The sequence below is a fragment of the Micropterus salmoides genome, unplaced genomic scaffold, assembly GCF_014851395.1.
Source record: "Micropterus salmoides isolate LMB-PRFRI ecotype aquatic unplaced genomic scaffold, ASM1485139v1 Ms_hic_scaffold_2, whole genome shotgun sequence".
NCBI lineage: Eukaryota > Metazoa > Chordata > Actinopteri > Centrarchiformes > Centrarchidae > Micropterus > Micropterus salmoides.
In genome coordinates, this window is record NW_024041150.1 from 37,534,238 (window position 1) to 37,546,892 (window position 12,655).

General features: G+C 38.3%; 2 protein-coding genes across 2 annotated transcripts; both read left to right on the forward strand.

Moving 5' to 3' along the window:
* Positions 1-520: 520 nt before the first annotated feature.
* On the forward strand, positions 521-5,090 carry LOC119911950 (endonuclease domain-containing 1 protein-like). The gene is made up of 3 exons (XM_038730923.1): positions 521-764; positions 2,505-2,845; positions 4,380-5,090. The coding sequence occupies exons 2-3, from the start codon at positions 2,522-2,524 to the stop codon at positions 5,088-5,090; spliced, it is 1,035 nt and encodes a 344-aa protein (XP_038586851.1). The 5' UTR covers positions 521-764; positions 2,505-2,521.
* A 2,694-nt stretch (positions 5,091-7,784) lies between these two features.
* Positions 7,785-11,825, forward strand: LOC119912993. Its single transcript, XM_038732300.1, has 3 exons — positions 7,785-8,053; positions 9,470-9,811; positions 10,233-11,825. Exons 2-3 carry the CDS (start codon positions 9,476-9,478, stop codon positions 11,505-11,507), a joined length of 1,611 nt encoding a protein of 536 aa, XP_038588228.1. The 5' UTR covers positions 7,785-8,053; positions 9,470-9,475; the 3' UTR covers positions 11,508-11,825.
* The last annotated feature ends 830 nt before the right edge of the window (positions 11,826-12,655 follow it).

Below are 12,655 nucleotides of genomic sequence, written 5' to 3' on the forward strand. Positions count from 1 at the left end.
AAAAGAGGTTTTCAATGTGTCAAATTTTCAAACAATCTGATTTAAAAAGCTTGTCACAGGCCCAGCTAAATGAGTTATGGTCAAGCCTCACTTCTTGGCATTCCCTCCCCACCCCAAAAGGTATTTTGATACCAAATTGAGGACAATAATTAAACATTGACAACAACACAAAAATAATTAAAGTCATGAATGAATTTGGTTGTGACTCTGTTTGAATGTCCGCTCAAATGGGATAAACTGAACATTTGTTCTGTTTTCTGACAGCTGTGATGCGTCAGAGAAAGCCAGACTTGTAACCACAGACATCCTGCTGAAATGGTCTATCCGTACTTGTGACGTATGCTAATGAAGAAATACTTGTCTCGTAATAATGCCTTACTTAAAAAAGCAGCTTTTTGGACATCCTTTGTGATTGATCAGGTGTTGTAAATTTGACGAAGAATTGAGCTTTGACCAATGTCTGAATTGTATTTCATGTTTTACCATATTTGGAAGGCAGCTTGAGTTTTTGATCTCCTGATCTCCACCTGTATAAGAGAGGGACACAAAAAAGTTTCTCTCACTCTGAGGAGCAGTTCTTGTTGCTTTTCTGATCTCAGTAGATTAGACTCTTAAGCATAACATTCTTAGCAGCTTTATGCACAGAGGATTTTGATATTAGATTTGTTCAGCTTTAAATAAAAACAGATTGTTCATTCTACAATCAAGACAGTTCCTGTAAGACTCTTCTCTGAACGCCGACTGCCACAGTGTATCATCTAAAGGTATGGGTCCTCTTCGGGATAGGTGGACAATTTTAGTAATAAATTGATAATAAATTATCAAATTGATGTTGACAGCTAAACCCTAAAAATAAATCCTCTCAATTCTGATATCTGATTAATGATTGTTATAAGTCAGCTATATGGTCTGTTGCTGATATGATTTAATTATATTTAGTTGGTGGAAAATATTATTGATTAGTATTTGATCTGTATGGAAGCCCTAAGAGGTCATACATTCATACATTTTATTTACTCCATTTTCCCGTGATGACGAGATAATTTAATTTGTTTTCTCCAGATCTCAAGTTATTTATATTATAAATATGTTATGTTATAATCTCAAAATAATATAATGTCAGTTGGTCCACATCCATCAACCTCTCATATTTCCCAACAGCTATTTCAGAGGTGTGTCAAACACCACTGAATAATTCTGAAGGACATTCAAAAGAGTCTGTGGCTTGAAAGACACCCCTTTGAAATGGCCATTGGGAAATGTGAGATTGGATTCCCTTGAATGAGAAGTGCTGGGGAAATGAAAATAAGTGTCCATAGGTTGATGGATGTGGAAAAATCGGGACACAAACACTCCAGTAAACTGAACTTTATCTGCTTTCGGTCTTTCTCCTCCTCTGACCAATAAAAGAGGATCAAACATAAACTTTCTGCTTTTCAAAACATGTTCCTTTAGTATTCAGGGCGGAGCTGTTAAAGACGCTACTTAAAATATAAATAGCAGCAACAGACTGACCTGGCTTCTCAGACATTGGGTGAACCAATGACATCACCAATCATGAATCACTTGTTATTGGTTGGTAGATCTGTCGCTATTGGTCACCCTGGGGCTTTATACATACAGGCTTGGGTAAATCCCTCCCTAACAATAATGATAAAAACAATGTATGATTAAGTAAATACTGCACTAACTGAAGACTATATTCAGGTGATATGTTTCATGTTGTATTCATGCTATTAGCCTACCCTAATCAAGGACATGAATTTATGAGACACGTGTTGATTAAATTCGGCTGCGGGCTGAATGTTAGTCTACCAATAAGTCATGTGTTGGTGGCTGTCAGAACATGATCCATTGTCCAGACGCTTGTGATGCCTTGCTTCCAGTAGCTGAAGTTTGAACCTTATTCTGCTACAAAGCATACAATATACAAAAAATCAGAAATAAACTATACACTATGTTTCACAGGGCAGTGCTGATGAATCCACGTCAGAGTTCAAAAGTCTCATGGCCTGGGGAAAAAAATCAACTCACTGAAAAATAATGTCTCATTGACCAACAGTGAATCTAATCCAACAATTTTACTCGCTTCTCATCGACACCAGGCTGAACTCTTAAACCTGGTTGACTGTACCAGATGTTTCTGCGTACTGTCTCACAGTGGGTCTTACAAGCAGATGGAGTTTTATAAAATGGGGGTTAAACTTGGTCGGTTAGCTGGTGCTCATTGATTCAGCTTTGGCTGAGGTTTCTGTGAATATCCTCAATATCCAATATGAGCAAAACAGAACTGCTAAAGTGTTTTTGTTTTTGGAAAGATTAAAAATAAATAAAATACACCACCTTACAATCTTTCTTAGTGCCAAGAGTTGCTCTTACTACAGCCCCAAGGAGAAATCCAAAGCTCGACATGACATGACTCTACTAATTTATTGCAACGTTTTTGCAACTAAAGAAAACAACTGTAATGTTTGATGGTTGTTTCTCTCTCCTCTGACCTTAAGACACACAGTGTTTGACGATGATGTCCATGAAGATGTGGTATCTCTTGCTGCTCGGTGCCTTCCTGCCCATTGTTCCCACAGAGGCTGAAGTGGTGAAGTCAGTGGCCGACTGTGGCCAGTTTCTCCTTGAAGCAAAGCCACCACAGGTCCCAGGCATCTTGGAGGGCGGGAAAATTACGGACCAGAATCGATACAAACCCATATGCCAGACTTATAAAGATGAGAGAAAGTTTCTGACGCTCTACGACACCAAGAACAGGATCCCAGTGTTTTCTGCTTTAAAGTACAGAGGGGAAGGAGGAGGAAAGCCACCCTCAGACGAGTGGATGATAGAGCCACAGGTAGAGCCATTTTTGTTGTTAGATCCCAAATTACCCCTGTCCAGGAGGTACTGGTCCACCTCTCCATCTTAAACGGTCCGATCCTCCAGGCCTGTGGGTATTACCCTATTAGGTATGACTGGGGACTGTTGTAGAAGCTTCTGTATTCAAAAGTCTGAAGTGTCTTCTGGTTTTGTTTGCTGTTCAAATCCCCAACTCAGGAATGTGCCGATGATCCCGATCCGAGCTTGGTGCCTTGACATCAGCCGAGGAATAACGCTGATCTTTCTCCTGCTTATCCGTATATTCTCTCTTCATTTTGTCTTTGGTGTAATTGTGTGTGTAAGTTGGCGTATGTGTGTAAGCCAGGATGTGTCCATGTTTGGTCCTTCCACTTCTCCGTTTCCGTCCCTGATGTCTTCACCCAAACTCAGCAACTCTTCACACAATTATTTAACCTTTACCATAGTTGTTCTTACTTTGACCATATTAATTATTTTACCATGAAATTATCATTTTAATTAATTTATGTTCATTATCAATCAGATATCCTCTTTTTCAATCATCATCGCATCATATTTATGCCAAATCATCTTTTTTCAGTCATTAATTTCATTGCTTACAGCATTGCTCAGCTCTTTGTTATGCATATTGAAAGAAAGAACTTTACACTTCCCTTTACTCACTGTTGTTGCCAAAGGGAGAAAGGCTCCAGCTTTCTCCTTTTCGACTTGATAACAAAAGCGTGGGGATCGTATTTGACACCTGCTCTAACAGTACCACTAAACCAGTGAAGTAATCATTATCATGCTGCATACAACAACTACTTTTACTGTCCTTTTTACAAAAGATGCATGTCAGATGCTCGTCTACCAAATGCTTGTTTAACCCAGGTTGAGCTCTCTCACGTTAAAACAACTCTAACTGGTGAATTTATGGTTTTGCAGAGACTCCAGGCTGCAGTGCAGTCGCATACACCTCACTGCTAATCTATAGAAGGACACAGAATGACATTGTATAATTATTAATTAAAATTAAAGGATAAGGCAGCTGATATTCTATATTTTTATTACACCAACATCACGCAACATAGTTTCTGACTTCTCTACTCTTTCTTTGGCTCCTAAATCTTTAGAAACATCTCACAAATATATCATTTAATTTTTAAAAAGGCTAAGTTATTTCCTTAAACAGCTTTAAGGTTAAGTTACTGAAACAGGAAGAAATAGTTAATTCGTTAGGGACTATTTTCAGCAGTGGATGAATTCACATTTGGTGCTTTAGTGAGTATTTGGGGCAGCAGGACGGTGTATGTGGGACTGAGTCAGAGTAAACTACTGTGTGTGTGTTCATGCTAATAAAAGGAACATGCAACAATGCTCACTGATGTTTTTAAATGGTTTTGGTACAATAACGGAGCTCTATGGCTCAGAGGACGAAGAGATCAGGCTGAGCCTTTCCATGCTGCTGTAATTAAATGCTATTTTACTACACATTTAATTTACTTTACTACTATCCTTCCTGCATCAGTAACTTACATCTTTAACTCCTACAGCTTGAGAATGAAGAAGACAAGAACAAGAACATGTTGGATGTAGAAAGAGACAGGACCTACAACAACCAGGCTGGGGACAATGATTACAAAGACCAAAAAGGGTTTACCAGGGGCCATTTAATTGCAAGCTCTTATGGGTTCCAGATATCTGGCAAAATGTCCACCTACACCCTGACCAACATTGTTCCACAACAAAAAACATTCAACGAGGGAAGCTGGTACAAAATGGAGAAGTGCGTCAAATGTATTATGGACCGGCACTGTACCAACAATGGTGTTACTGAAGCCTATGTGGTAACTGGAGCACAACCCAACAACAACAACAAACAACTCAATAACAGGGTTAATATTCCTGACACGCTCTGGTCAGCATTCTGCTGCTTTGACTCCAAAAAGAAGAAATGGATCGCAAACGCACACTGGGGCAACAATGATCCAGAAATTTTATCTGAAAAGAAAACTCTGCCAACTAAGACTCTGGGAGAGCTCAAACAACAACTGGGGATAGAGTGTTTCATGAAACACAGTGTCCTAAGACTGTGTTCTTCACAAACGTTGACAACTGCCCATGCCCCCGCTCTGCTTCAACCACTTCGTCCCATCTCAATTAAAATCTTCCCCTTTCACACCCAACATTTGGTCCACTATATGCCTTGTCCTGCTTTCATCTGCCTGGCTCTTCATCATGTCTTTGGGGTTCTAACTGTATGAGGAAAATATAAATCTGTGAGGAAAAATTGGGAATCTCAAACAAGGCCTTTAATCTGTCATTATTCAATTATGTTGAATATTTAATCAAACGTTAAAGTTTGAAAAAAAAAGATGTATGTATAAAATGAACTAATTCAATACAGAATTAACAAACTAAAAAAATGATTTGTCACAAATTTTTGAATCTTCAGGCTAAACCGCTGTTTTTTTTTTGTTTTTTTTTTTACATTTTACTGTATTTCACTTTATTTTTAATTTCATTTGTTATGATGATGGGACTCTGGATAAGTGAAAGTGCCCTTTGCATGGCTTCAGATGGAAGACAAATGTGGAAAACATGAGGTTGTGAATGAAATAAACTGCAGCCTACACCTGATACTGTGCGTTAAGTGGTGATTTTATCTTTACATTGAATCAAACTGAGCTTTTATCAACGTCTCAAACTTCTCGTATGAAGAGAATATAAGTTATTCTATCTTCTTCTTCTTCTTATAATTATTTTACAAACATGTCCCTGTTGGTCTTCAGATAGTTTACTTGCAGAACCATACACAGAAGGCCAACCTGTGCAGTAAAAATCAGTGTAATATCCAACTGGCCATCTATACTTAATTGATCTCTTTTGAATATATTTTAAGATTCTGCCATGAGTCTTTTATTTACTGTGGTCCCAGGGCACCATCTAGTGTCCTTTTTGTATTTTTCCAATGAGAAGCTGTTGAAGAATAAAATAAATGAACAGCCAAAGAATTGTGCTGTGAAAGCCTTAATAGCTTCATATCACAATAGCTGTGATGGCGCAATGGATAAGATGCCTGCTTTTGGTGTGAGAGGCCCGGGTTCATCTCCCATTGTGTCCCTGAGCAAGACACTTAACCCCTCCTGAAGCGTGCGAACTCTGACATGTATAGCAATTGTAAGTCGCTTTGGATAAAAAGCGTCAGCAAACTGTATGTTCATATATGTTCTTCTTCAACATGTCATTCTTCAACAGCGCAGTAGCCATCACAGAAAATATCTTTATAAGCAAAACATGCCTTCTATTTTTTGTCAGAATACGACATGATTGAAAAGAAACATCAAAGCTTTCCCTATACAGTGTATCTTAGTCCGGTGGTGGAGGTCTTGCTCTTGCTCCGGATCCAGAGATTGATGGACAAAACCCTGCTCACAGCATGTTAACAAAAAGGGGGCCAAACTTAACACATATGTTTGCTGATCAAGTGTGCGGCACATCATTGAGTCTCTTAGCTGATGGAGCCGCACATTGTACCGACAGCGGTAGCATCGCAAAAAATAGCTGGCAGCTCTCACACGCATTTTTTTAAGGAAATGCCCATTCAGGTTCACTTATGTGTTTCTGTAGACTTTCTAGTTTAAGTCTTTTATTGAGGAGTCAAAATATTAAAATAGTCAAAATTTCAAATTGTCCTTACTTTGGACTTGGAGACAAATGCAAAACAGTGTGACCGTTTCAGTTGCGTATGCCCCTAAAAATAGATAGGCCTACGTGAGAATCATAAAAAATATGAGTAACATCCACCATGTCATGATTTGTCCTTGCCACCTCCTCTATCCTCATGTTTCGTTGCCTCCCTGCCTGCCAGCCCTACACAGTGTTCTTGGAGCCCTCTCACCTGTCTGCTCACTTCTCTCTCCTAAGTTCATCTGCCGTTTGCTGTTTGTAAATAAATCTACCTGAGTTGACTGTTCATCCATACAGCAAACCCTAACATACTTTAACAGTAATCTTTATTTAAAACGCAAATGTTATATTATGATGACTGATTACAGACTACTACTACGAGCTATGTTTACCTAAATGTTCAGCCTAAACACGGTAGGTTTTAGCGTTTAACCAATGCAAACATTGAAAGGAACATATTGGCTAAGTGATATACAGCAATGCCAGATATCTCAAACAAAAATAATAGTAATGTGTATTTCAGAATAAGGATATAACAAGGATAATGCTTTGCATACGTTGCTAATATAATGTGAATTGAAACTCACTCAGTCTGGATGTCTGAAGTGCTTCACTAAGTTAAAAGTGTTTCCTCCTTTAGTCTGAAAAGTTGATGGTACTGTTTATATTTTACTGTTTTGTGTGAGTGTATTATTCCCCCCTTTCTTTTTGACGACTCGAGGCGGAGCTGTTGCTGGAGCTGCACTTGTCGCCCTCTTTCAGCTTCACTTCACTTCTTGGCATCCTCTCCCCACCCCAAAGGACAATAATAACAAAAAAATGAAAATTATAAATGAAATTTGGATGTGACTCTGTTTGAATGTCTGCACACATGAGATAAACTGTTAACATTAGTTCAGCTTGCTGACTGCTGCTGCTGCAGAGAAAAGCAACACTTGTAACCACAGACATCCTGCTGAAATGGTCTGTCCATACTTGGGACCTGCGCTAATGAAGAAGTTCTCACCAGAATTATCTGACATCAACACCTTTCTTTAAATACCAGTCTTATTCATGTTTTAAAAATAAAGGCTTACTTAGAAAAGTAGCTTGTTAGACATTATTTATATCTGATCATGTGTGGTTTGACATAGAAGAATTGAGCTTTGACCAATGTCTGAATTGTATTAAATGTTTTTACCATATTTAGAAGAGCTCTTGAGTTCTTCCTGATCTCCACCTGTATAAGAGAGGGACATGAAAAGGTTTCTCTCACTCTGAGGCGCCGCTCCTGTTGCTTTTCTGATCATTGTAGATTAGACTTTTTATATTTTTACTTTCTTTATTTCTTGAAATACATTTTCTAAGGAGAACTAGAGAAGGAAGTTTTTGTTACAGCTGGCATAGCATTCTTAGCAGCTGAATGCATAGAGGATTTTGATAAATCATATTATATTTGTTCAGCTTTAAATAAAACAGATTGTTCATCCTACAATCAAAAGACCATTCCTGTAAGACTCTTCTCTGAACGCCGACTGCCACAGCCTCTCATCTAAAGGTATGGGTCCTCTTTGGGACAGGTGAACAATTTTATTAATAAATTAGTAATAAATGATGAAATTGGTGTTGAACATCTAAACGCTAAAATTGAACCCTCTTAGTTCTGATATCTGATTAATAATTGAGCAGTTTTAAGTCAACTAAATGATCTGCTGCTGGTAGTATTCAATTAGATTTTGGTAGTGAAAAATATTACTGAAAGGTACTTGATCTGTAAGGAAGCCCTAATCGCCACACATTCATACATTTGTTTTAGGATAATTTAATACTAGTGTGCCTCTTTAGTTCCACATCCATCAGCCTCTCACATTTCCTAACAGCTATTTCACAGGTGTGACATTCAAAAGAGTCTGTGGCTTGAAAGACACCCCCTTGGTATTTCCTCTGCCTTTGCTGGGAAAATGAAAATAAGTGTTAATGATGGATGTGGACCAACTACCTGCTTTTCAAAACATGTTCCTTTGGTATTCAGATAGTTTTATTGCTAAATGCATAAACTGTACTAAACAGCGTAAACCATTATAATGTCCAACTTGCTATAATCCAAATATGCTTCATTGATCTATTTTGAATATAGCCATATTTTAGGTCTGGTCCCACAAAGTCTTTGAAAGGCTCATTTATATCTGTCAGAGCTCCATCTAGTGACCAGTATTGAACTTTATTAATGGTAAGTAACACCATCTCACAAAACTGGGATCTCACAAAACTGATATTCATAAAGTGTGATCAATGAGCCTGATCCTTGTTCTAAATTAAAGCCCTGTCCGTCTGATCATGATCCATGATATCTGCCCTCCATATTGACAACAACGTCTATAATATCTTCATCTATTTTGAGCGTTAACATGCTGTTGTACTATGTTCAGACCACAAAGAGTCGGCTACACAGATTCATTAGGTGCGTTCGAGATGATTGTACATGAGCAGCAGGCCACTGCAGGGCTTAGGAATTAAAACAACGCCGTGAATTCGGACACATCCTACCTGCTTTAGCTCACTGTGAGCTTAGAATGACTGATCTCGCGGCCAGTGTTAGTGGTAACACATTACAAAAGTAACACAATTACAGCAATTTATTGCTTTTTGCTGTAACGCAGTAATATAACGTATTCCTAAAATAATTTTGTAATTTGTCTTGTTTTTACCATTACAAGATCAATAACGCGTGTTACAACGCATTAAAACCCGAAATAAAGTGGTGTTTTGTTTATTTAATAATTCTGGCTATGTTGAACTTCCTCGTAATTACAAGACACTAGTTTAATGTTTATCTGAGATATCCAAATACAGTAATGCAACACATTCTTCTTTGGGTTAAGCAAAAGAAAACCAAATGTTGGTGCGGTTGTGGAGAAGTAAACTGTAATGTATAAAAATTCTTTGTTCTTTCCTCTGATTAAAAAATACACAGTGTGTGATGATGACATCCCTAAAGAGACATTGTCTCCTGCTCCTCGCTGCCGTCCTCCTTCTGTCCTTCGTTCCCACAGTGACTGAAGTGGTGGATTCAATGTCAGACTGTGCTGAGTTTCTTCTTGAGCAAACTCCACCACAGGTCCCAGAAATCTTGGAGTGTGGCAACATCCTGAACCAGAACCGATACAAACCCATTTGCCAGACTTTTAAGAACAAGAAAAGGTTTGTGACGCTCTACGACACCAACAACAAGATTCCAGTGTTTTCTGCTTACAAGTACAGAGGGGAACAACAGACGGGACCCAAGAAAAGACCCCCTTGGAAGATAGAGCCACAGGTGTGTTTTTCTTTTGTTCATTTATGAAAATACTAATAGCATAGCCACCATGTCTTTCATTTCCTCTGACTCTGGCAGCAATCCACCACTGTTTCCACTAGTTGAATTCTGCCAGGTGGATTTCCATTTCCACAAGTGAGAGACAGCAGTGCTAAATTTTCCAAAACTGATTGGTCTTATAAAAAAACTCTTGTCTGCTAAAAAGTGAATATCTTGCTTATAGTTTGCTCATGATGTTGGTATTTGCTGATGAAGATCAAAAGACATTGTTACCCCTTGACATTGAGAAAGTATTCCTCCTTTTACTTTTCATTTTGATCAGTAAGATGACCTTTCATTGTTGTTTTAATCAGTGTTAGGGGGTAATTTGAGAATTGCTTATTTACTGTCCACCACTGACTCATACTTAAAACTTTTGCAGCTGGAAGAAAAAAACACCAACAACATGAGGGATGACAGATTAACCCGCCAGGCCAGCAACAATGATTATAAGAACAACAATGACTATAATAGAGGCCACTTATTTCCAAATAGTCACGCATTTGATAAAGATGACAAAATCTCAACGTTCACCCTGACAAACATCGTTCCACAAGCAGTGTCTTTCAATGGTGGCAGCTGGGAAAAAATGGAGAGCTGTGTTGAATGCGTCCTGGAAGAGTATTGCAATAACAATAATGGTGTCATTGAAGGCTTTGTAGTGACAGGAGCAATTCCCGGCAACAACAAACTCAAGAACAAAATTAATATACCCTCAATTCTCTGGTCAGCATTCTGCTGTTACAGTCACAACTTGCAGAAGTGGATAGCAAGTGCTCACTGGGGGGAAAACATTGCAGAAGAACCTAATTCTAAATATCTGCAGACAAAGACTTTGGAAGAACTCCACCAAAACCTGAGCACAATGGACACAAGATTTGAGGTGTTTCCCAGGACACTGTGTCCTCTCAACACGACTGTTGCTGAGTTCTACCAGGAACTGAAAAAAACCTGCAAGTGCCCACCCCAAGCTTCAACTACATCTGCCCTGCCCACTACCACAACTAGCATACCAACCAACCAGACATCAGCAACTATCATTCCCACAACATTTGAACCCCGAATTAACAAAACCAACCAGACATCAGCAACTATCATTCCCACAACATCTGAACCCCGAATTAACAAAACCAACCAGACATCAGCAACTATCATTCCCACAACATCTGAACCCCGAATTAACAAAACCAACCAGACATCAGCAACTATCATTCCCACAACATTTGAACCCCAAATTACCAAAACCAACCAGACATCAGCAACTATCATTCCCACAACATTTGAACCCCGAACTAACAAAACCAACCAGACATCAGCAACTATCATTCCCACAACATCTGAACCCCGAACTAACAAAACCAACCAGACATCAGCAACTATCATTCCCACAACATCTGAACCCCGAATTAACAAAAACAACCAGACATCAGCAACTATCATTCCCACAACATCTGAACCCCAAACTAACAAAACCAACCAGACATCAGCAACTATCATTCCCACAACATCTGAACCCCAAACTAACAAAACCAACCAGACATCAGCAACTATCATTCCCACAACATCTGAACCCCAAACTAACAAAACCAACCAGACATCAGCAACTATCATTCCAATTTCATACATATTTTGGATTGTATTGTATTTGCTTTGCTGATACCTGATTAACAGCCAGGCAAGTACAAACATATTGGACGGTGCCAATGTCCAGTGCCAGTATGAGGAGGGTGAATGCATCCAGAAAAGGACGTGTTTCCTGTTTCTTTACAGTGACACTCAATGAAAATGTAACCTTGATGACAATGTTTAACCATAACCACGTAGTCTGAGTTGCCTAAACTTGACCATAGCTTTATTCTGTGTTTGCCACCTGTTGACATGTAGGAAATATTATTTTAAAATCTTGACCTTTAAAAATGTTGTAAATGAATTTGAAGTGTCATTCTTACAATTGATCTGCAGCTCATATATAATAAATTCTACTATGTTTTGTAATTGTCGATTTTATTTTAATAGCCCCATAATCACATATTTGTCTTAAATAACTTTAAAATCTATACAGAAGGCATCCAATAGAATTTGTTTTAATTTGGTTGCATTCCTGAATAGATAAGAACCCAGGTGTTGGGCAGTGATCACCAGGCAGGAGTGTGAGTGCACAAGAAAGTATAAACAAACAACACATGAGTGTCATCAAAACGATAAGAAAAGCCAAGGCAAGGGACAAAAAGACCACTTTGAAGAATTGCTTGGGAAAATCCATTGAAGACATCCAGTTGCAAGCAATGTATTACAAAGAATGATTTAAGCAATAACAAATTGATTTTCCATAATTATGTAATACGAAAATGTTTTGATCTTTGCCATCAGTCCTTTTGATTTACAATTTTCCTTTTAGTCTTAATTTATGCATGCTCATCTTTTAAAAATTATTCAAATTATTACTTGGCTGACTGGAGTTCTAATGGTGAATATTAAGAATAAACTAATAAATAAGACAACATAAGGGTAAAGTTTGACCGACAGAGTGGAAAAGTACGCCAGTAAAAGGTTCCCAAGAATTAAAAACATATTTGGGGAAAAAAGGCGGGAATTATACAAGGGCACCGCCAAGAGTAGGAGGTGATTGTGGATTATAAAAAATGGTGTTCTCAATCAATCAATCAGTGTCTTTATTTGTCTCCGTAGGAAAATTAGTTTTCAGAGCAATCAAGTAGGCATTACATCATATTCCACAGAGAGAACCTTCAAACATACTAGCAAACACACACTAATACACATCACAGCAGATGATGCAAAAGGCCA

Coding starts and splice junctions, on each gene's coding strand:
- LOC119911950 (XM_038730923.1), top strand. CDS start 2,522: ATGATGTCCATGAAGATGTGGTATCTCTTGCTGCTCGGTGCCTTCCTG. Junction 2,846..4,379: donor AGTGGATGATAGAGCCACAG/GTAGAGCCATTT, acceptor TAACTCCTACAG/CTTGAGAATGAAGAAGACAA.
- LOC119912993 (XM_038732300.1), top strand. CDS start 9,476: ATGATGACATCCCTAAAGAGACATTGTCTCCTGCTCCTCGCTGCCGTC. Junction 9,812..10,232: donor CTTGGAAGATAGAGCCACAG/GTGTGTTTTTCT, acceptor AAACTTTTGCAG/CTGGAAGAAAAAAACACCAA.